This window comes from Fundulus heteroclitus, chromosome 24 (assembly GCF_011125445.2).
Source record: "Fundulus heteroclitus isolate FHET01 chromosome 24, MU-UCD_Fhet_4.1, whole genome shotgun sequence".
Classification (NCBI taxonomy): Eukaryota; Metazoa; Chordata; class Actinopteri; order Cyprinodontiformes; family Fundulidae; genus Fundulus; species Fundulus heteroclitus.
Window position 1 is genome coordinate 9,009,765 of NC_046384.1, and position 22,304 is coordinate 9,032,068.

Sequence of the window (22,304 nt, forward strand, 5' to 3'; positions counted from 1 at the left end):
GATTAAAAAGGAAAACCCCTTAGACATAAATAACTATCATTTGCTTACTGGTTAGCCATTGAAAATCTAAATTGTTACACTAAAAAAAATAAATTCATCCCAAAACAAATTCTTCTCTAGGGTTTTTATTGGTTTGTAACAGTATTGTGTTTGTAAAAAAATTTCCAATATTTTTTTTCTTTCTTTGGACCACTTGACTGATTCAAGATATAACAAAATATACTAATGATATTAAAATTTCATTCATCATGACACAGATACTAAGAAAAATGCTCGATACAATTTTCAATACTGTAGCAATGTTGTTGGGAGGCACATGGTTCTTTGTAATAAAAAGCAATAACACTGTCGCTTCACTGGATTGCAAACCAGTAGAAACAGGTTCACATTTAACAACTGTTTGATTCAGGTGTGTAATTATTTTATTTTTGTTATCATTGCTTATCTGTGTTCTTCCTTTTTGCAGTCACTGTGCTGCTGATACATCATGAAACTTTGCCTCAAAAGGACAAATTAAGGATTACTATATTCTGAAATAGTCTTTTTTTTTCAGGGCTAGCATATAGATGTGGTTCATACAAAAATAATTTAATATGTAAACAAAGATCCGGTCCATGCAAATATATTCAGCAGGTGCATGTTGTTTTTGTCTTTTTCTGGTTTCTGCTCCAATAGTCAGCTTCAGTTTGGGTCCATTATTAATGTTCACTCTGTTTATTATCAGCCAAATTAGCCAATAATTCCTTTTTTTATTTAATATTAATTGAATGTGCTGCATGTTGGTCTGAAATGTCTCAAGGGCAGGTACAGATTGATGAATGAGTGGAACATTGCAAGTGCATTCTATCTAATTATCTTATTTTAGGGGTCAAAATACTTATTTCATTGGCAGACCATCTTATTTACCTGCTGAAATCAAGGACAAATACAGTCACTTCTAGAACATTTTACTTATTTTAATGAATGAAATGTTCAGAAAGGAGGTATGGCTTGTATTAAAAGTCCCGAACCAGGTACAAATTTGTGTACAGTTGGTATTAAACATCCTGACGACAGGTGCAAAAATATACAAAAGCTCCTAAAGTTCTGCATACATTTATACATACATTTGTATGAAACGTTTCAAAGGTTGGGTACTATTTAATGCCAAGGTTGTTAGAAAAGCTGTGAAGGCAGCAACAAAATTGATGCTTGATGAATTGTCTGGTTTTGTTTGGGGGTTTCCTGTTTGGAAACTTGATGCTGAAATATGTTTGTTTGATTTTTTTTTTTTTGTCTTTAAGTTTTTACAAACAGCATTTTGCTAAAATGTTCTGTGAAACAATTGGTATTCCGTTTGATTAAATGGAAGATTTTCTCCATGATGGCATGTTTGATTTGGTCTTTGCAACCCTTCTTATTTATGCGTGACAGGAAGACAATGTTGAGTTGTGTGGTAGGAGTGGCAGATGGACTGGAGTCTAACTTTTTCCATTCTTCAACATATGCATGTAATGCACAACGGATGTTTCCCCTTTCTCTGGAAATGTTATCCCATCACCAGGAGCATTATTCGGGATCATAATCCCCCTTTGCAGTAATGATGAACAGGTTTTCAAATGGGATCTAACAGAGCACTCTTGAATTATGATGTTTGCAGATGAAGTTGTGATTTTTATGGATCGTGAGGAACAAGGGCAGGGAGATGGGGGGAGGGGGCAGCTCTGGGGAGAAAAGGTATGAAAGTGGGTGATGGAAACATGCAATCCATGCACATAAATGAGCTGCAAGGAGTACGTGGTATGAAGATGGATGAGTTTAAGTACTTTGGGTCAAACATTCAAAGCAATAGGAAAGGAAAAGGAGAATGCGAACTGGGTGGAGTGGATGGAGACAAGTTTCAGGGAGGATTTGTGACAGAAGTGTAGAAGAAAGAAAGGGATGTTTTACAAGACGGCAGTGAGACCTGCCATGACATATAGCCAAGAGACGGAGGCACTGACAAAAAGCCTGGAGGAGCATTGGAGATGTTGAGGTTTTCACTGAGATTGACCAGAATTGACAAGATCAGAAATGAGGGACAGCTCAGGCTTAGCAGTTTGATCAAACTATGAAGCTGGGACGGTTTTGGCCTGTGCAGAGGAAGGATAGTGGATATTTTACATAAAGGACGTTAAGAAAGAACTGCTCCAGAGAAGGGAAAGAGGAAGACCACAGAGTGTGTCATGGATGTAATAAATAAGGATGTGGTTGGTTTTGAAAGGGTTGTTCGACTTCACAGCCTAACTTCTCCATTTCTCACACTTTTTTAATCTAGCTCATACTTTGCATGCGTTGGAAATTTAAAACCCAAAAACTATTGAAGCCAAAAGATTTTCTGATCCTGGTCTGCCCAATGTCACGAAGAATTTAAACCGCCTTTTTATGCGAGGATCTAAGAGGTTGTGTGCTCTCTGGAGCAAAAGTTTTTAAATAAATTTTTACTTTGCAAGTAAGAAAGTTATCTAAACATGAACTCGGAACATCTGTCTATTAAATTTGGAACATCTGCACAAATGGTTCCCGTGGGAATAAACATGCTGACAGTTTTATGGAGCACAGCAAAGAAGTCAACCCTGTAAATTAGGCGCAAACTCCACGCTGCTAAATTTATGGAGCCACTAAGAGACAGGAAAGAGGTCTACTGCATCATATCCTGTTGGAGTCTACACAAAGAACAAAAGCTTTTAAATAATGCCTTTATAAAGGTGTTTTTTTTCTCTTCTTAATTAACTAGGATGACATCAGTTAGTGAGAAGCTAGAGAACACACAAATTATGTTTCAGCAGATGAAACTCAGCAGTTTGCACCTGAAAATATAATTACAAGTCAGCTGATGACATCGACAGGTGTCATAACACACTTTCAGCACATGCACAGGTACCAAAACATGCAATTAGGTTCAAACGGCACTTTTGCATATTTTTACTCAGATTTCAAAGAAAGAAGAGTAAGCAAAGTATATAAGAAATAGGAAAGAGTATTTTTATTTTGGTATTGGATTACTGTCTGCAGTGCTACCAAAGTGTTTGTCCAGCTGGTCAAATATTAATATTATATAATATCAGACAAAGATAACTTGAGCAAATACAAACGTAAATTATAAAATGTTATTTCATTTATTATGGGTAAAAGTGACCCAATCCAAAGTGTTGAAAAAGTAATTGCCACCCTTTCTTAAATCATGTATTAAACAATTGTTTTATTTTTATCCAACTTCACAAGCTGCACCCAGGCCTGATTACTGGCAGAACTGCTGAATAAGAAATCACTTACAACACTAACTGGGCTAAAGAATCCCGAAAAAAAATGCGACACATCATGGTCTGATCTAAAGAAATTAAATAATGGATTAGAAACAAAGTCGTTGACAACAACCAGCCTGGAAAGGCTTAGAAAGCCATTCCTACGGGTTTGGGACTCCAGTGAACCACAATGAAAATCATTAACCACAGATGGAGAAAACATGGAGCAGCAGAGGGCCTTCCCAGGAGAAAATTACAAGATGAGTGCATATGTGACTGACCTTGGAGGTCACGAAAGACGCAAGAACAACATCTAGAGCACTGTGGGTCCCACCGCCTCAATCAAGGTCATCACACTGTATGGTATCATACCTTGTTACATCACGCTATTTAGTTGATTGTTCCATATTTTAACAAAATGTAGCCATGTATCCAGACTTAATTTTCCCAAAGGGCCTATAAAGTACATAGTACTGAACTGCATCACGCTATTCTACCAATCCATACTGTATTCTAGGCACAAATCTACAGCATATTTTTCACAGGAGACAATAAAGTAAATAGTTTTGTATCCCGCTTTATCAAGTTGTACAGTATTGTGCAGAATTATCCCATACTGTATCGTATAATACCGAACAGTGCTGTTTCTTGTTGGACTCCACTATATAGGACCACTATATTGTAGCATACTTTCCTTTTTTATGGCGTCTTCTACTGTATCATATCCTATTATACGACAGTGTACCATACGGTGACCAAAAACATATCTTTCCAAGGGATCTTAAAGTATAAAATCTTTATCATGCCATGCCGTATTGTAACATATTGCACCATATTATACCATAATGTACAGGAAAGCCCAAGTCTGGTCCTAAAGAGCTATTATCCCACAACTTTTAGATGCATCTCTTCACCAGCATGACTGAAACTAATGAAATGGAGTAGATGCTGATGAGGAGATGCATTTAGTTTAGGTGTGTTGGAGAAGGGATGCATCAAAAAGCTGCAGAACTGGACCTGGGCATGCCTCATTTAGCACGCTGTAGTGTATTGTGTGCATCAGACTCTATTACTGGACCATTTTGTACTGTTTCATCTCCAAATACTTGTATAAGTATTCTACTGTACTTGTCTTCATTGTTTTGGACAGTGGTGGAGAAAGTACTCATACAATGTACTTAAGTAAAAGTACAAATACACAGACAAAAATTTACTCAAGTAAAAGTCAAAGTACCACATTATTATTTTACTTAAGTAAAAGTAAGAAAGTACAAGCTTTTAAAACTACTTAAGTATTAAAAGTCAAAGTACTTGCCAACCATAATACCTAACGGCTTATATAATGTCATTAAGTGTACCTATCGTATTTAGTTTTAATAAATCAGTAATGTACCATTTTAATGAGCAATGCTGCAGATAAAGCATGTTTTTATTGTGTTTACCCCCTGTGACAGTTTAGATTTATATATTTTATTCTATGCATCAGAATTCCAGGGATGACCTGCAGGGTTACATGTAATTAGGCAAAATGAGAGAAATTATTATACCTTTGAAATGTTTTATTTAATTCAAAATAAACACGTTCAAAAGAAAATTGTTTCCCTGAAAAAAGGGACTTTAAACTGACCTAACAAACATCAAGCGATTTGGAAACATTTAGTCTTTTGTCCTAACAAAACATGAACTTAACTTTTTTGCCAGCTATTTTGAGAGAACTCTTAACAGAAAGGGGCTGAGGACATTCAATCAAGGAAGAGGAGTCCAACTTGGAACAGCCACATAAAGTTCTGTAGCCTCTGTATATGGAATAGAATTTTCCCATTCTGGGAGTTAATGATTCTGCAGGTCCTGCGTACTGTGCTGCTCTTCTTGAGGGAGGGCCTAATGGTTATTTCCCGCTTTGGATTGGTTCAGCGGACTGATTCTGCTCTCGCCATTGGATACTTTCAAACTAACGAACAAATCAAAAAAGGAAATGCGTCTTGGATGTAACGAGTAACGAAACGCTGCATAGAAATGTAGTGAAGTAGAAAGTACAGATACTTACTGTTAAATCTAGCGGAGTAAAAGTAGAAAGTATCCATTATTAAATCTACTTAAGTAAAGTACAGATACACGGAAATTGTACTTAAGTACAGTAACAAAGTACTTGTACTTTGTTACTTCCCACCACTGGTTTTGGATTGTCTTTTTAAAATATTAATCAGGAAAAGTGTAATTATCTAGAAAGATTTGATGTTTTTTTTTACTTTTTAGACATAATTATTATGCATTAGAGTTTCAGTGACATTAACATGTTGGAGTTTAAGATATTTAGCTTTAAAAAATGACCAAGACATCAATCGGGATTCTAAATAGTAATTGTGATTCAAGGTAACTGAGAGTTGATATTTGTGTTGCAGAAAGGTTGAGTTCTGCCCTAAAAAAAAATAACATTTAAGACAACCTGCAGTGTGTATGGATGGAAAACGTTGTGCTCAGACGTTAAAAAACAGGAAAAAAAACAGACACAAACAACGTAACCAGATTCGAAATGTATCGGCACTCTGGATACATTCCAATCCACCGGGGTTACCTTTCCTGTTACTAACAGTCGCACACCCAGGAGTCTCGTGCTCCTGCTCTCTTCCCGGCAGGAGGTGACAGTCCACCGGGAGACGCCCGTTTCCCAGGGACGCCCAGCAGCTGTCCTGCAGCACGTGGCAGAAGCTGCGACAGGGCAGGTGTGCAGCGGGTAGGGGGCACCTGGGTGCCAGCAGGAGGCAGAGGAACCACTCTGTACTGTGGTGACACCCCGCCCTCGCAAGCCAAACCCACTCACGGAGGGCAGCCCCCACCTCCTCCACGGAGGTGTGGTTGAAGAAGTTTGGCAGCGAGAAACCGTTGGGCTGTTTGCATATTGGCCAATCAGTGGGGACAGGGAAGCAAGGTGATGCAGTAGGGGTGTTAGTTCTAGATATCTCTAAGCTGGACCCGAGATCATCTCTGGACCTTAACTCGTCCCCTTCCCCAACCCAGAGCCCCTGCTCCACCCTCTCCCCTCTCCACCTGCCTGTTGTATCTGTAATGTTGGGCTTAGCCGGCTCCATCGTCCCTGTCAAGCCTCCACTTGTAGTCCAGGCGGTTGTAGTCTCATCCCAGTCGCTGACAGACTTACGGATTCCTGTAGCTACTTTGAGGATTTCCTCCCCAACCTTCGACAAGTTGCCGTCCTCCTTCCCTTTCTGCGTCGGTACACCACCAGGAGTGGTGGCGTCTTCTGTGGCGGTCTCCGTTGGGCTTTCGGTCGTGGGTTCAGCCTCTATAATAAACCACCAAGCGTCCAAACTCCCGGCGCAGAGAACCAGGAGCAGTGACCAAGTGTGGATCCTCGACATGCTGCCGCTGGTTCCCTTCAGCACAGAGCTCCCACTGTTTGCCCTGAACGCCACCTGTTAGCCAGCCGCTCAGCAGTTAAATCCAAGCAGTTCATGGGCCACTGAGCGTCCGCCGAATGGCAGCGCAGACTCATAAACTGCTCAGAGACCCTCCCAGAGAATAGGCCAAGGGGGAGACCTGAGAGTGGAGGGGGCTTGAGATGTGATGACAGAAAAGTATTACTCAGTTTCCCCAACACACTGAAACTCCTCCCCGAATCACTAAACAACTGGCTCCCACAGGACTCCTGCTTGACAGCCTGCAGGAATACCGTCATGATAAACCAGAGCTAAATTCATATTTTTCAGACCCGAGATTCATTCATTGCTTTAGTTCTGGTCTGGTACGCAAACCAGAACAGATGAGATGCTCGTGAAAAAAAGAGAAGAGCTGCAGAGAAATAGTTTTGACTAAAAGAAAGCAAACCTGTCGCAATGAATTGTGCAAAAACCTCTAACTTGTATTGTCAAATTGGACTTCTCAGTATAAAGCTCTATGATCTAATACAATATGCAGCACCTTGATCCTTTTTCACATTTTGTCACGTTACAACCACAAACATCTATGCTACCCTTTACACTACAATGCTTCTAAATAAAAACAGTTGCCCTAGGAAGTCACTTCATGCTTATACTACCAAGACATTACTTTCCACATCATCCGACCAACCAAATACGGAGAGTATTAATCAAACCAGCAGCCAATGGTCGTTAATAACTCTAGTGGAGCGTCAAAGTTTCTGGCACAACTTTACCCACCACCAAGTTGCATGGAGAGAGACAAAGATCCGGGGAGTTGAATTCTCAACACTGGATATGATAGGAGACAACTTTATTAGCAGGCTTACTCATTTTAGTTTGTGGTCTTTGTGGCTATTGGTAGTTTTTTTTTGGAGTTCCTGTGATTGCTATGTGTATTTCAGCTTGTCTACAGTCTCCTGTCCAACTTTGGGAATGAGCTTCTTTTAAATAAGTGAGATGATTTGTCCTTAAAATGGACATTTGTTGAGCCCTGAGCCCTGGAATGATGATTGGTCAGCCTCTTTATGTGTGATTGGTTCACTTTAAATTCACTTGAAGTTTCTTGGTTATACTTTTTGATTTAAACACAAAGTGTTTGGTGTTTCTCAATGACCGCGACGAAGGGCACAAGCCAAGTCTTCACCTCACCAGAGCGGCATAGAGCCACAGCTCAATTCAGAGGATCTGTTGATAGGAAAATGAGTAGTTGTGCACTCAAGAGTGTCAAGAAGAAAACCATAAAAACTCATGTCTGCAGTTTTTTCAGCAGTCATGTTAAGTGGAGGAAGGTCCTCTGCTCAGATGAGAACAAATAGTCGATTTTGGGGGTGAGTTATCCTTTAACCATTAAATATGAATGTCATATGAAGTAGATTACTGTCGCTGTGAAGCCATAAGAACAGAGCTCTTACTTTTGCTCTGTTTTGTTTTTAATTCAATATTTGAGAAGCTCCAGCAGTTGTACCACTGTCCCAGGCATGTGTTAACATTGAGCAAAGTCTTTATTTTCCTCCTCCAGCTCTCCAGTAAGACATTAAAGTTGTATAAAACATTCCTCCAACTTGTTTTTCTCAGTTTAGTCTCAGATCTTACTTTCCCTATTCCATTTCCAGACGGTTTCATTTGGCTTGTTCTGGACGTCTGGACTATATTTCGGTCCTTCCTCATTCCGGTTTGTATGACCGTCAAGAGATAAATGGTTATTAATGAGGTGTCAAATCTATTAGTCAGTCTTATATCTTTTTACAAATGTGTGTTTTAGATTGATCTCTTTTACCTTTTATAAGTCAATTCTTATCCTTCTCTCTTGTCTGGATTGTTTGTGTGATTGAATGATTGTCTCTACCACTATTACTTGAATGAATTACCCTTTGGGGACCTAATAAATCTAAAGTCTATGAAAAAGGAAACAAATTATGTGTTGGTCTTAGTTTAACCTTTATGTTTAATGACTAACTTGTAAAAGGAGGGATTCAGCCACTTTCTGATTTTAGGACAAACCACAGTTTGAAAAAAAGCCACTATAGTTTTCTTATACTGTTACAGCATTCTGTTAGCTTTTCCTCTTAAAAACAGGCATCCATCCATTGTCCTCCATTTATCATTTAGCCTGTTTTGGGTGTTTATCTTCCTGGCCTATATCTCGTTATTAGATATTTAGGAAAATGTAATGACTGGAATTTTAAAAAAGGAATTAAGGGCTTCTTACATCACTGCACGAGGTTTCTTGTTACTGTGGGAAAAAGCAGGCAAATCGTCTGGAAAGCGAAGAACGGCAGCTGAAAAATTAGATGACGTGAGAAAACTGCATGTGCTGCGACAGAAAACACATGACCGGCAAGCCGACGAGAAATAAATCAGGTTCTCCGTAGCACATACCAGGGGATGTGTGGTTCGGTTACACAACCCTGACATGTATGTTGTTGCAACTTTTTCTGCAACGACAAAAGGCGAGAAACAAACTTTGCGGTGCTGTGGGAGAAATCTGATGAGCAGCACAGCTGGACAGAGGCATAGCAGCGAGTGATGAACGAGAGACAGCAGCTGAAGGCCGAGGGTATCTCACTGTGAAAATCCCCTGACTTCCAGGTTCTCACAGATAAGAGGAGGCACCGTCCTCCTCCTCCTCCTCATCCTCATGGTGTAGCCCATCTCATCTGGGACGTCCAGCTGTTGCACATTCCAGCTCCCGGACCTCCCACACCCAACGCTGCATGGCACATTTGTTTATTCAGACAACGCTGCTGCTGTTAACAAATGTGCTGAACGCTCTGGGACAGACGGAGGAAATGTCTGTAGCCCGTAAAGAAAAATGGGCGAGTTCAGCTCAACAGAATCATTTCTGAGTCTCAGAAGCAGCTGATGACCCGCTGCTGAAAGGATTAATGTAAAATACGTTTTTAAATATGCATTTCTTTGATAAATTCATGTTCAGTTTAGTATAAATATTGGTTAAAAATGTCTATCTAGGGAAACCAGGCAGATTGCGTCGAGTCTTGACTTGCAGGATTCAGTCCTGCATGAGCGTAGAGCCACAGTGGACAGTCGTCTGCATTGTTGATGGCTTTGCAGCAATCCCTCATACTGAGCATGCATGAAGCGACAGTGAGGAGGAAAACTCCCCTTTAACAGGGAGGAGAACCTCCAGCAGAACCAGAACCAGGCTCAGTATGAATGGGCATCTGCCGCGATCCTTTTCAGGTTTCTTTATTAAGATGTTGTGGTGATTCATAATAGCATAAAAAAGAGAACGCTGCTGCTGTTAGCAAATGTGCTGAATGCTCTGGGACAGACGGAGGAAATGTCTGTAGCCCGTAAAAAAAAAAAATCAACTAAACATGGAGTGATTCAGTATCAGAGTTTTGCAGCAATTACCCAAAAAAATGGGCGAGTTCAGCTCAACAGAACAGGTCCGATCATTTCTGAGTCTCAGAAGCAGCTGATGACCCACTGCTGAAAGGATTCATGTAAAAAACACTTTTAAATATGCATTTCTTTGATAAATTCATGTTCAGTTTAGTATAAAAATTGGTTAAAAGTCAGATTGCGTCAAGTCTTGACTTGCAGGAGTCACTCCTCCTGAAAGAGCGTAGAGCCACAGTGGACAGTCGTCTGCATTGTTGATGGCTTTGCAGCAATCCCTCATACGGAGCATGCATGAGGCGACAGTGGAGAGGAAAATCTCCAGCAGAACCAGAACCAGGCTCAGTGTGAACGTTCATCTGCCTAAATCATTTTCAGATTTCTTTATTAAGATGTTGTGATTCAAAGATTTCAGCATAAAGAAGAGAACAACCCCACAGCATGACATGTCCTCCTCTGTACTATCCTGTGGAAGGTGTTTTTATTTAGCATATTTATCCTTTATTTCACACCAAACCCCTCTCGAGTGTTTGTTGCTTAAAAACCCAATCTTTTATCTGACCAAAAACACTCTGTTCCAGTTAAAGTAGAGTTTAACAATGTTCAGGTTTACCTTTGCGATGGTAGAACAGAAGCCATCAACCCCAAGCAACCATTTTTCTTAAGCTTGTTATGGAGACTTGTTGATGTTTCATTATTACTGTAGCTAGCCTCGCAGCAGGAAGGTCCTGGGCTCGAATCCCAGCTTGAAGTCTTGCTGCATGGATCTTCCTTGTTCTCCCTGTGCATCTGTGGGTTCTCACCGGGTACTCTGGCTTCCTCCCACAGTTCAGAAACATGGCTGTTGGGTTTATTCGTCTCTCTGAGGTATGAGTGTGTGTCCATTTACCTGTGGATCGCTGTGATAGTCTACTGGGAACCTATCCAGGGTATATCCCAGCGTATGTATACATTTGACCTCGCTCTGATTAAAGGAAATCTCCATTCAATTTAAACTTGACCCGTTAAGTATTTCCTTTTAAATTCAATGATATTTTTTTTGGATAATTGTTCCACCATAGAAAAAAATAATGACATTTAATAATGAGCAGATATACGCTCCTTTAAAGCGAAGTGTAATCAGGCAAAATACAAATGAAATGTCCAAGAAGATAACGTCAAATATCAACTAAACATGGAGTGATTCAGTATCAGAGTTTTGCACCAATTACCTAAATAAGTTTACAGCAGCTTCCTGTCTCACTTGTTTCCCTTATTATTTTTCTTCCCTATTTGACGTAGAACAAAATCCATTAATGTCGGATAACATGATCCCAGATGTTGAGTTAAAGCAGCAACCACCAGCTTGCCTGCTGCTCCAGTCCACTAAACGGGGAAAGGTTCAGGCTTTCACCCTCACAGTAGAGTGGTCTGCTGGTTTTTCCCCCCAGCTTTCTGTTGAACACAAGCAGATGTGTCTCATCAGGAGGGTTTTTCTGGAGGACACTGAGAAATCTAGGCATGTGAACTGTGCCTGAAACACGATATCCCGTATAGAAGCAAAGGTTATGAAGCTGATGGAGCGGAAAACACTGAAGCAGGGCCTTGAACATCTTTACATTTACCTTTATAAGGCATTTAAAGGTCTGTGCTGCGGTTGGTAGAGTTGTTACAGTGTGGAAATGCATAAAACCCAATTTTTTTATATGGTAATAATAACGCATATAATATGCAAACTAAAAAAAGCTTTTTTTTTTCTGATGTGGACGTATTTGTTTAGCAAACTCCCCATTTTCTCCACCAGGGTCTTCATTACAACATAAGCTGGTGCAGTCATACACTACAGGAACCAGCAGGTGGCAGCAGAGGCTGTTAAACTCCATTAATCACTGAATTCATGTCAAAATATAATCATTGCATGAACAGAAATCTGATATTCTATCAGATTAATGACTATAGCATTTATATATTATTGGGTTCTGAGCAGAAACATTGATAGAAAGCTCTTCATACAGTTATTGAATGGTTATTCATGTGTTTTTTATACTATTAAATAATGTGCATGACCTACAGTACCTGGTTTGCAAGCAGTGCAAACAGAAATAAAGGTGTTATGTCACTCTATATCTCTAAATGTAACATTTTTGGAACAAATATTCATGAGACATCTACCTTTTACAAATTAAGACAATTTACAAATGAATATAATTCACACACCCTATATAAAAATACATAAACATGAGGAAAATGTATTTTGTTGGTCTATCGTTTCAGTTACAATATGAAGAAAGTTTGAAAGCTTTGCGTTTTATTTTTTTTAAAGCAACCAAAAAATATTTTTTTATTTAAAAATGGAAAGTTTCCTCAAAATTACCTGTATCAAGCTTTAAAAGGATAATTAGCTGTGCAAACTATCATTAACTATGTAGGAGTCTTTGCAAGAGTTAACGAAATTAAATCCATCCCAAAAGGAGTAGTTCCTGCAGAATACCAAATGTAAGAGCAGTTCACTGTATTTCAGTCCTGTTTAATCGACTAGATTATTGATCAGCAACATTATTAGAATAATGCTGGCTGTATGTTTAGGGTCATTATCCTCCTGGAAGGTCAATCTCAAGTCTTCTGCAACCTCTGAGTTTGTGTGCCAGTGTAGGCGGATGGCTACGTCTTCCCAGGTTTGCAGATTTAGCTCATATCTGCGGCACTTTCCTGCTATCAGATAACATCATCTTCAAACCCTAACAGGCAAAATAAAAGCTCTCCCTGAGGCTCCTTTGGCAGAGGCTCAGCAGAACTCAACACCCGTAACACTCCTGCGTTTGCTGCTCAAGGCTGAAGTGGCTTCTTGGCAATGAACAAAAGCTACAAGAGGCTGCAAGATGTTGTAATTCCCTCATCCAGCCTCGGGAGCTGCAGTCACAGCCCGCCCCTTGTTTGAGTCGCTGAATTAGGACGGCTGGTGGAGAAAGTGTTCGCCGGCTAGTTTGTTCGCGAAAAGAGAGCTAAATGAAAAGCTGTTTATGAAATGACTGACAGCGGATAATCAAAAGCAACTTTGAAGCTTGTTTTGATGATTAGAAGTGAAACTATTATCTGAACGTGACCCTGCTCGTCACCTTTCGGAGCAACGTTTCAGCTGCCCCAGCTTCAGGCAACGTGAACTTGAGGCCCCCCCCGTTGCTGCTGCAGGTCTAAATTCCTGCGGGTCGAGAACTGCTTACGAGACAGAAAATGCTCAGGATGAGTCAAAAGGCAAAAAAAAAAAAATAATCATCTGAAGCGAGTGCATTTTAGTTCACAGCGTTCATTGTGTATTTTGAGTTAGCAAAAACACTCATGCAATAAATTGACTGTAAAATATATACTCAACCCTGACCTTTTTTTTATTATAATTTCATAACTTTTTCTACATTAACCTGACGCACATCCTGTACATTTCCCACCACAGAGAGTTTGTTCAGATTTACTTCTGGACCTCAGATTTTTACTACAGACGCACCGATCCGATACCCGGATCAGATATCGGCTCCAAAATGGACTAATTAGCTGAATCGGATATCGGATGATCAATGCCTATCCAGTCATTTCTTTTTGTTACTAATATTATACCCAGCAACATAGTTACGGTGATCTAGTCCCTCCTATGTTTGCAACGACAGTTACACTCAGCAGCTAGCGATGAGCAAACACAGAGCAACATGGAGCGAGCGCCAGACCGAGCCAAGTCTGCTTTCTGGAAACATTTCAAACTTGATACGCCAACAAGTCCGACTGCAACATGCAGCATCTACAATGCGTAAGTTGTGAGGAGGGTGATAAAGTTGGTACAAACTTAAATAAGTACTATGCTAACAAACATGCAGAACTTTTTTTAACAATGTTTCAAGCTTGATAACTTCACTCACATGGTAAGGTACACGGTTTATTCATTCAACAATAATATCGGGTATCGGCCGATACGCTTAGCCCAGGTATCGGTATCAGATTGGATCGGAAAAAACTGGATCGGTGCATCTCTAGTTTTGACCTATGGATGTGATGCCTGAATGATTATATTCCTCATCATTTTTAACTTCACACCTGAGGGTAGTGAGTCCAAAAAGATGTCCAAAAGATTTTCAGGTCTTCCAAAACACTGCGGAAAACCTGGATGTTTTCTTTGGCAGAGAAGACTTCTGTCTTTGAACCCCACATGTGGGGAATAAAGGAGATTGTTGTCACACGAAGGGCCTGTTGGGAATTCCTGCACCTCCATCAGTGTTTCCAACTTTTCTCATCAATTTTGAGGAAAGTTCTAGCCGTCGCAATGCCGATGTTCTGTAGTATGATATATGTACTCTTCTTCTGACTGATTCCAACAAGGAGATCTTTGTGATCTTTTTGTAACCTCTCTGTAAACTAAAACCCTACCTGCAAATAGGCAAATACAACAACTGTTCATCGGATTAATTCATGCTTGCTGTGAACTCAAGAAGACAGACGGGTGCTTCATCAGTGTTTTTAAATGAAGGGTGTGAACATTTATGCCACCAGGCTCTTGGAAGTTAATTTTAAATTTTAAAAAGTCTAACAATTTTTAGGATTTTTTTCCCGACAACAGATTTTTGTTATGTATGTGTTCTATAAATATATTTTCTACTTAAAGATTAAGTATTATTTATTCATTACATCTCTTCTTTCTTCTTCTCCACTTGGCTCTTATCTTTGCCCCTGCTTTGTCTATTAACTTGAGTTTTTGGTGCAAACCACACTGTAAAGGAATCAACAACAGCAGACATAGGTTCTCGTGTTATAGGAACAAACCATCTGAAATATGAAATTATCAGCATTTTTTATTCCCTTTGTTAGAATATTGTAAGAAATTTTGAGAAACTCCTCTCTGTATTGTAAAAGACTCCTCCCACACTTTTAATGGTCTTTTTAATGTTTTTTCACCTGGTAGGTAACATTGCTATTGAATCCAGAATGTATACATTTTATTTTTTGCCTGTGTGGTATAGTTATTTTCCAAATATTTTTTTCTTTTGTAATTGAGCATTGAAAGTATTTTAAGTCTGCGATGAGCAATTATATTCATGACTATTTTAACTTCAAATTACATGATCTTTATTCTAACTCTCACTTTTACCTTGCCCAAACTAGTTACCCAAGCTATTTCTATTTACATATTTTAACTTTTCTTGATTAGAAACATTTGCTATTGTCCCAGCTTTCAGGCTGGTCGATGCATCTGGAAAGTCCGCAGCTTTACTGCTCTATCCAGGTGTGCCAGGTATTGAATTAAGCTCAATTTAGCGTGAAGTTTGTGGATTTCTGTTGATTAAATCTTAAAGAGAGAGGCGCAGGTGAGAACAGAAACCACAGCCACCATCGTCAGCTTTGCAGCTGGAGACATTCCCCCATTAACACAGATCAGAACAGCGTGCTCTGACCATCAGATGGACTGTGTATGGAAAGATGAAAGCTCTAAAGCCAAACATCCTGCCACCCCCTCTGCATGAGATCGCACCTCTGCTGTAACACGTTAAACTCTTGAATCAGGTAGAAAACACCCCCAGCTGCATTGGTGAGACTTTGAAGTTTCACTCGTTACAGTATGCAGGGCTAATCATCTGCAGGAGGCAAACGACGCCGCATCTGAGACGTGCTCGGGATAAAAGCTGTAATTACACGTAAAAATGGGAGTGAACTGCAGAGCTGCAATGTCCCTGAGGTGATGTGGAGCACGAGGAGCGTCGCAAGTTTGTTTTTAAGAGCCCAAGCTTTCACTGTTTGCTCAACCTGTCCAGACACCGCCTTGTTCTCTCATATACAAGTTCAATTCAAGTCAGTTTTATTTATATAGCGCCAGTTCACAACACATGTCATCTCAAGGCACTTTCCAAGGTCAGATTTAATCGAATCCTCCAGATTGGTCAAAAATTTTCCTCTCTAAGGAAACCCAGCAGGTTGCATCAAGTCTCTCCAAGCAGCATTCACTCCTCCTGAAAGAGCGTAGAGCCACAGTCGTCTGCATTGTCCATGGCTTACAACTATATACAGTAAAATGCATATTTTACTGTATGAAAACTATGAAACAAATCATCCATGCATCTAATATCTATACCCGCTTATCCGTGCAGAGGGGCTGGGTTGCAGAGGGGCTGGTGTCTAGCTACGTAGGTCATTGGGCTAGAGGCGGGGTCCACCTTGGGCAGGTTGCCAGGCCATCACAGGGCAACACAGAGACACAATGGAAAAACAAGCATGTACACAATCACCCCTAAGGGTGATTTAGAGAGAGCAGTTAGCCTTACAGTCGTGTTTTTAGACTGTGGAAGGAAACCATAGCGGGGAGAACATGCAAGCTCCATGCAGAAGGAACCCAAGAACGTCTCACTGCAACGCAGCAGTGCTACCAACTGTGCCACTGTGCAGCAGTGTTGCCAGATCTGGCGAGAGAAACAAGTGACCGACTCTATGAAAAGCCCAAAACAAGACCGACAAGTAACCCACCAATCTGTAATACAGCGACCGCTTTTAGTCAGTAGACGCATACTTTAGCTCTGTCTGTAACGCAGTACTGGTGTGAGCAAGCTTTTGTTGCGCTACGTGACAACCAAGACAAGGGGTACTTTAGAGAAAACAAGCGGACTATGCAATACTGCTGTGCTGCCTGCCAACTATATTTTTCTAAACCCAAAGCTGTACAGGATATTTACAGCTGTATTTACTCATAAATCCCCTCTTGTGATTTATGAGAGGCTAGAAGGATCACTGGCCTTTGCTGTTCTTTGATTCAAGTGTTTTGTGAGTTAGCTAAACTGATGGTTACTGATGGCTAGAATAATTTAAATGGTAGTCAGTCTGAAGGCTAGCTTAAGTAACAGTTATCTTCAACAGTGATTAGCTTGAGTCTGAATAGCTCCAAGCTTTAGTGTCAGTCAGCCTACATAGAGTTCGGCTCTTGTAGTAGTTAGTCTGTATTTAGAGTAAGAGCTTGAACAGTGGTTAGCTTGACCCTGAATGACTATTAGCACGAGTAACAGCTAGCTCAAGCAACGGTTAGCCTTAGTAGCTGGTGTTTGTGCAGACATTAGTTAGAGATGAATAGAGGTTAGCCTAAACAGCTGTCGGCTTGACTTCTGCAAGACAAATTCTAGGTTTTACAGAAGGAAATAACAGATAAAATAATTTTGTCTGCACGTAAGATGCTAACCGCTCAAACAATCTCCTCCTCAATTAAACTGAGCTATCTTTTTTTTTTTTTTTAAGAAAATTTTTTTTTAAAAAGAGAAAAAAAGGGAAAAAAAAGAAAAAAAAGGAAGAAAAAAAGGGAAAAAAAGAAAGAAAGGAAAAAAAGGAAAAAAAGAAAGAGAAAAAAAACCAAGCTATCTTTTGAAATATTAAAGCACAAAGTGGAAATGTGATTACATTAACAATATTAACAATAAAAGTGAGATGTTAGAGTAAATCTGATGTTTGACCGTCGGAGTCTGCTTCTACACCTGCAAACAGAGATATAGAACAGCAAAAACCAACCAATAAAGTTTTAAAGGTACAGGCAACCAACGCCTTGATACCATCACTGAAGAATATACAATATTATGTAATACAAAAGGTAGAAAGTGACAGCTAAAGATAATAATAATAGGGGTTTTCTGTATAGAGGTGAAGCTATACGCACCTGAATCCAAGCACCTGTAGGTGTTAATGAGAGTGCGCTTGTGTATGTGATGTTTATACTTGAGTAAAATGCTCATTAGTGGTTGTGAGGGGCCAAAGATCCACCCCCAAAGCACAGAGGCAGATGCCAGGAGAACTAGAACCCCAGACGCCCGAAGGGACCCCCAGAGCAAAGGTGCCCAAAAGGGGCTAACACAGGGAAAGCTGCCTCCCCATCCCAGGGGAGAGTCGACAGGAGCCCCAGGAAAGCCCCCAGGAGCCGCCAGCTACGCTGGAGCAGATCCAGCCATAGACCCAGGGACCCGAGGCCCAGGGGTCATTAAATTTGATGTTGCTGAGCTTTCACTTATTTATTTGCTTTATTACTACAGCAATCCCACAAACTCACCACAATGATTTAAAATAACACTCAGTTTATATAAAAGCCCAAACATGATCTAATCAAGCTTGTAAGATAGGATTCAACTTTCAGATTAAATCTAAGCAAACAGGTTACGGTTGATTATCAGTCGTCCATCTGACAAATCTCTCTATACGAGGTTTCTATTCAACCAATTATATCCCTGCGTAACCGGCTTCTAACATTTGCCTACAGCTAGGAAGAATAAACAAAACAAAACATGACATTTTGCCAATATTTGGTTTAAGGCATCGTAGGATATCAGCCAAGAAACGTTCTTCCTTACATGCAGGATGGAAAACTTGGGGCTTCATGTTCAGACAGGTGAAAGAGTCAAATCAACATGAATAGATCGCTTCTCTTAGCTTCAAGCATCCCACAAGCTCCTTTTTCAGTGAGATGGCCCAACGCTATTTTCCTTACACCCTGAATATACACCATGGAGCTTAGAGCTTTATTACTCCCAGTTGTGTCTCCTTTGATATTATATGAGCTCATATATAACAGAAATCAGGGTGTTTGGCCACCCAGGGAGACGTCATTCCCGCTCTTCTTAAACTAAAAACAAAGAGGATGTATATTCTGATAACAAAGCCAGATGGTAAATTACAATTTTATGAGGCTTTTTGAATGACTAGAGGTAAAACGTTTCCTTATTTGGAGGCTTTGCTTGCAGATATCTCTTTGCATAGATTGCCTATACTTTCCCGGAAAACATGTACATTCTGCAGAAAGTAATGTGCACTGAAAAAAATGTCAGACTGGATGTGTGAATTCTTGTGAAGCTTGCGAAGCACTTCTGCATATTGAGAAGGCTTTGTTTCTACTTGAATGTGTGGGCATGCCTGAATGTCAGCATAACATTTGTGTGTGTGTCTGCGTAGCCTGCAGAGGAGACGAACCGCCAGGAGAAATTAGGCCAGAAGATGACGGGTGTCTGTTTTACTGGGACTGACATGCCCTGCAGAAGGGAAAACCTGAACTTTAAATCTATATGAAGTGGTGCAAATACGCCCAGCATCTGATGACTGGAGGTATAAATTGTGCAATTATTTATGTCACAGGTTAATATAGTCGTAAATAGTTTTATTCTTGTCCAGAATTACACCGAGTCAGCAAAACACACGCAGTTTGTACAGGAGACTCAAACGGTTTGATTATTTTAACTTGTTTATCTTTAAAAAGTTCAATGCACATAAGAGAAACTCAACCACAGAAATGCTAAAAAATTCTATAAAATTATGCAAAACAGGAAACAAAATTAAAAGAGACTATAATTGTAGGCATAAAGGCAGGCGCAGAATGAACAAAAACACTATATTACCAGAAATAATTATTTCTATCATCAGAAAAAAAACCATGCTGAGAGATTAGAAAACTAAAGATAAAAGACACTTAAAGCGACCACAAGAAAAAGGCAACTGAACAAAGGGAACACCAGAAAATAAAAACCCCAAAAAGCTCATAAAACCGTGATTAAAACACAGTTATTCTGACAAATGTGACAAATTAAGCACAAATAGACACGTCTACAGAGAAACACAAACATATGGGACTTTCTTTTGTTTTAGAAAGGCTTAGCATTGCAAAAACAATGATTGAATAGAAAGTAAGGCAGAACATTGAAGAAGCTGCAACAAAGTGACTAAAAATGAACATAATGACAGTAGAAGTAAGTAGAAACAGAAACTTAATACAGTTTAGAGGCATGAGATATATGCGTGACAGCTCTCCATTGTTGTTTTCCAAACAATTATGCCAAGGCTGTCCGTGTGGGGGAGAGTTGCAGAGAGAGCAGCTGAAACAATAGTCATTATGTCTCGACTTGTTATGATATTCAAGCTAAAGTTCTGGGTTTGAGAAGCAGGAGGGGGAACAAAAATGTTCTCTAGGTTTGGTTCAAACACAATCAGCTGGAAACGGCCTGAAATATGTTGTGATACGACGATGCAAAGCAAAGTGCTCTGACTGAATATGGGTTTATAAACAAATGATAAAACTTGGCATGTTTTATGATATCAGAACGCTGTCAGGAAAACTGAGTAGGAGAGACTGCAGCATCCTGACAGTCACTGGTGGGTAGACATGCACAAGAAGAGACGACAGGGCAGCACATGAAGGAAAGGAAGACAGAGGGAAACAGCTTGAAAAGGGGAAGGGAAAGAAGGGACAAGGTTTTGTGTAAAATAAGGGTGTGTGTGCAGGTTTGTTGCTGTATGTTGGGGAAGATTCTCAGTCATTCAGGTCATGATCAATCCAAAAAAGCTTAAAAAATAAAACAACTGGACTTTTGTTCTGAATCTGAACACTGCAAAAACGGAACTAAAAATAAGTAAAATGTTTTTAAAATGAATGTATTTACCCTACCCCCGCGACCCCATGAGGGATAAAGCGGTTTGGAAAATGGATGGATGGATGGATGTATTTACCCTTGATTTGACCAGGTAAATAAGATGATTTGCCAATGGAATAAGATTTTTGCACTTAAAATAGGAACAACCTATCTCCATCATCTTATTTCAAGTGCAGGATGCCTAATTATCTTATTTTAGGGGTAAAAATACTCATTCCATTGGCAGATAATCTTATTTACCTGCTCAAATCAAGGACAAACACACTAACTTTAAGAACGTTTTACTTATTTTTAGTTCCTTTTTTGCAGTGAAGACATTTCACATCCCATCCAGGAAGCTTTCTCAGCTCAATATGTCTGGAGTAGTGAGGAGTTCCCAGCTTTATAGACCTGCAGACCTGGTTAGAGCTTAGATTCTCCTGCAGATTCACCTGGAATTGGTCGCCCCAACAACGGAGAGTCGTTAGGCTGAGTCCTCGTCTGTTTAAAGTTGTTTTTTCTCACTTAACGTAGATGGTTTCCTGCACGGCCCTTTCAAACCATCTGTCTTCTCCATCCAAATATTTTGGTCCTCCAAAGAGTGTCCTTTACCTAAAGGTGTAGGTGGACGGCTGAGTCTTGACCTGAGGAGGTAGCTCTCCTGTGTTGAGCCATGCGTCTGTGGAGAGGTTGTTTGGTTTCTCCAATATAAAGATCAGAACATTCCTCACTGCACTGAACTGCAGACACCACTCCGCTCATCTTAGGTTTGGGGGTTTTGTCCTCAGGATGGACCAGCCTCTGTCTGAGAGGTCCTGTTTGGTTTAAAATGTACTGGGATCTTGTGTTTAGGGAAAAGGCTCGTTGCTGGCTGGTAGAGGTGTGGGCGGGGGTGGGGGGGGGGGGGTGATGGCCGGGCGCAGCCAGGCAAATGCATCGCAGTGGGTCCCTCGGGACGGCTAGTTTTGGGCAAAAGCCGCCGGGCCCTTGGCTGATGGGGGAGTTGGCATCGTGTTCACCTCTAATTGATACCACATTGTTGCAGCTTTCCCATTGTCATATAACACGGCTGCATGCAAATTATCCACACCGCAGTGTGCAAAACAACAAAAAATAAACACATATGCACATCTGCCTTTATCTATTGCTTGTGTGTTTTTCTTTTCACTTTTTATTTATCTTTTCTGCACTGGGTGCCTTGCAGCCTGTAGCTGAATTGTTTGGTGGAGTGGTTTGTATTATTCATGTATTTTTGGGTCATGGGTCTACATTGTAGACCACGACTCAGCATATGTCATATACCCTACATGGCAGATTTGCAAAGAGATGCAAAAGAGCCATGTTAAGGTTTGAATTTCCCACTTAGCTAAACTGTTTGCACCATGTACCACAGAAATGCACACAAATACTCCAGATAGATGCAAAATGACCACGGATAGATGAAAACCGCCCGCAGAAGGACAGAATAACTGTAAAGATTCAGAATGACCTCACGGAGAAGCAAAAATAACTACAAAATGAAGACAGGGAGGCTCATATTAGCCCCGTCAGAGGCTGGAACAAGCAGGAGGACCAAAGTCGCTGTTCGGAGCAGGTCAGTGCTTGACGTGATGCGCACAGGTCACATCCTGGAGACATAAATCCGACCCAAACACAGCGACTGACAGCTGAGGTGATGATTTGTAATTCATAATTCCCCAAAAAAAAAAAGCAAGCCAAGACACTCAAATCCAGCTCAGACACATTCCAGCCAGAAAAGCCTCTCTTTGAACTCTGCAACCATTAAGGTTAGTAAAGAAGGCAAACACATATCCTGGTGGTTTAATGCATTTTTCTCAATATTTCAGCCACTTGCTCACTTTTTT

The 22,304-nt window shown here is 40.3% G+C and overlaps 1 protein-coding gene across 5 annotated transcripts in view; it reads right to left on the reverse strand.

The window, feature by feature from the left end:
* Positions 1 to 22,304, reverse strand: part of LOC105918938 (collagen alpha-1(XVIII) chain) — a 60,482-nt gene that overhangs the window by 37,789 nt on the left and 389 nt on the right. For 3 of the 5 annotated variants that reach the window (XM_036127831.1, XM_036127832.1, XM_036127830.1), the window contains exon 1: positions 6,316 to 6,804. The exons of 1 other annotated variant lie outside the window; for it this stretch is intronic. In XM_036127831.1, coding sequence (XP_035983724.1) covers positions 6,316 to 6,640 — 325 coding nt within the window. In that variant the 5' untranslated portion in view covers positions 6,641 to 6,804. Of the gene's footprint in view, positions 1 to 6,315; positions 6,805 to 22,304 lie in introns of those variants that run through there. One more of the 5 variants, XM_036127833.1, reaches the window with a different exon arrangement.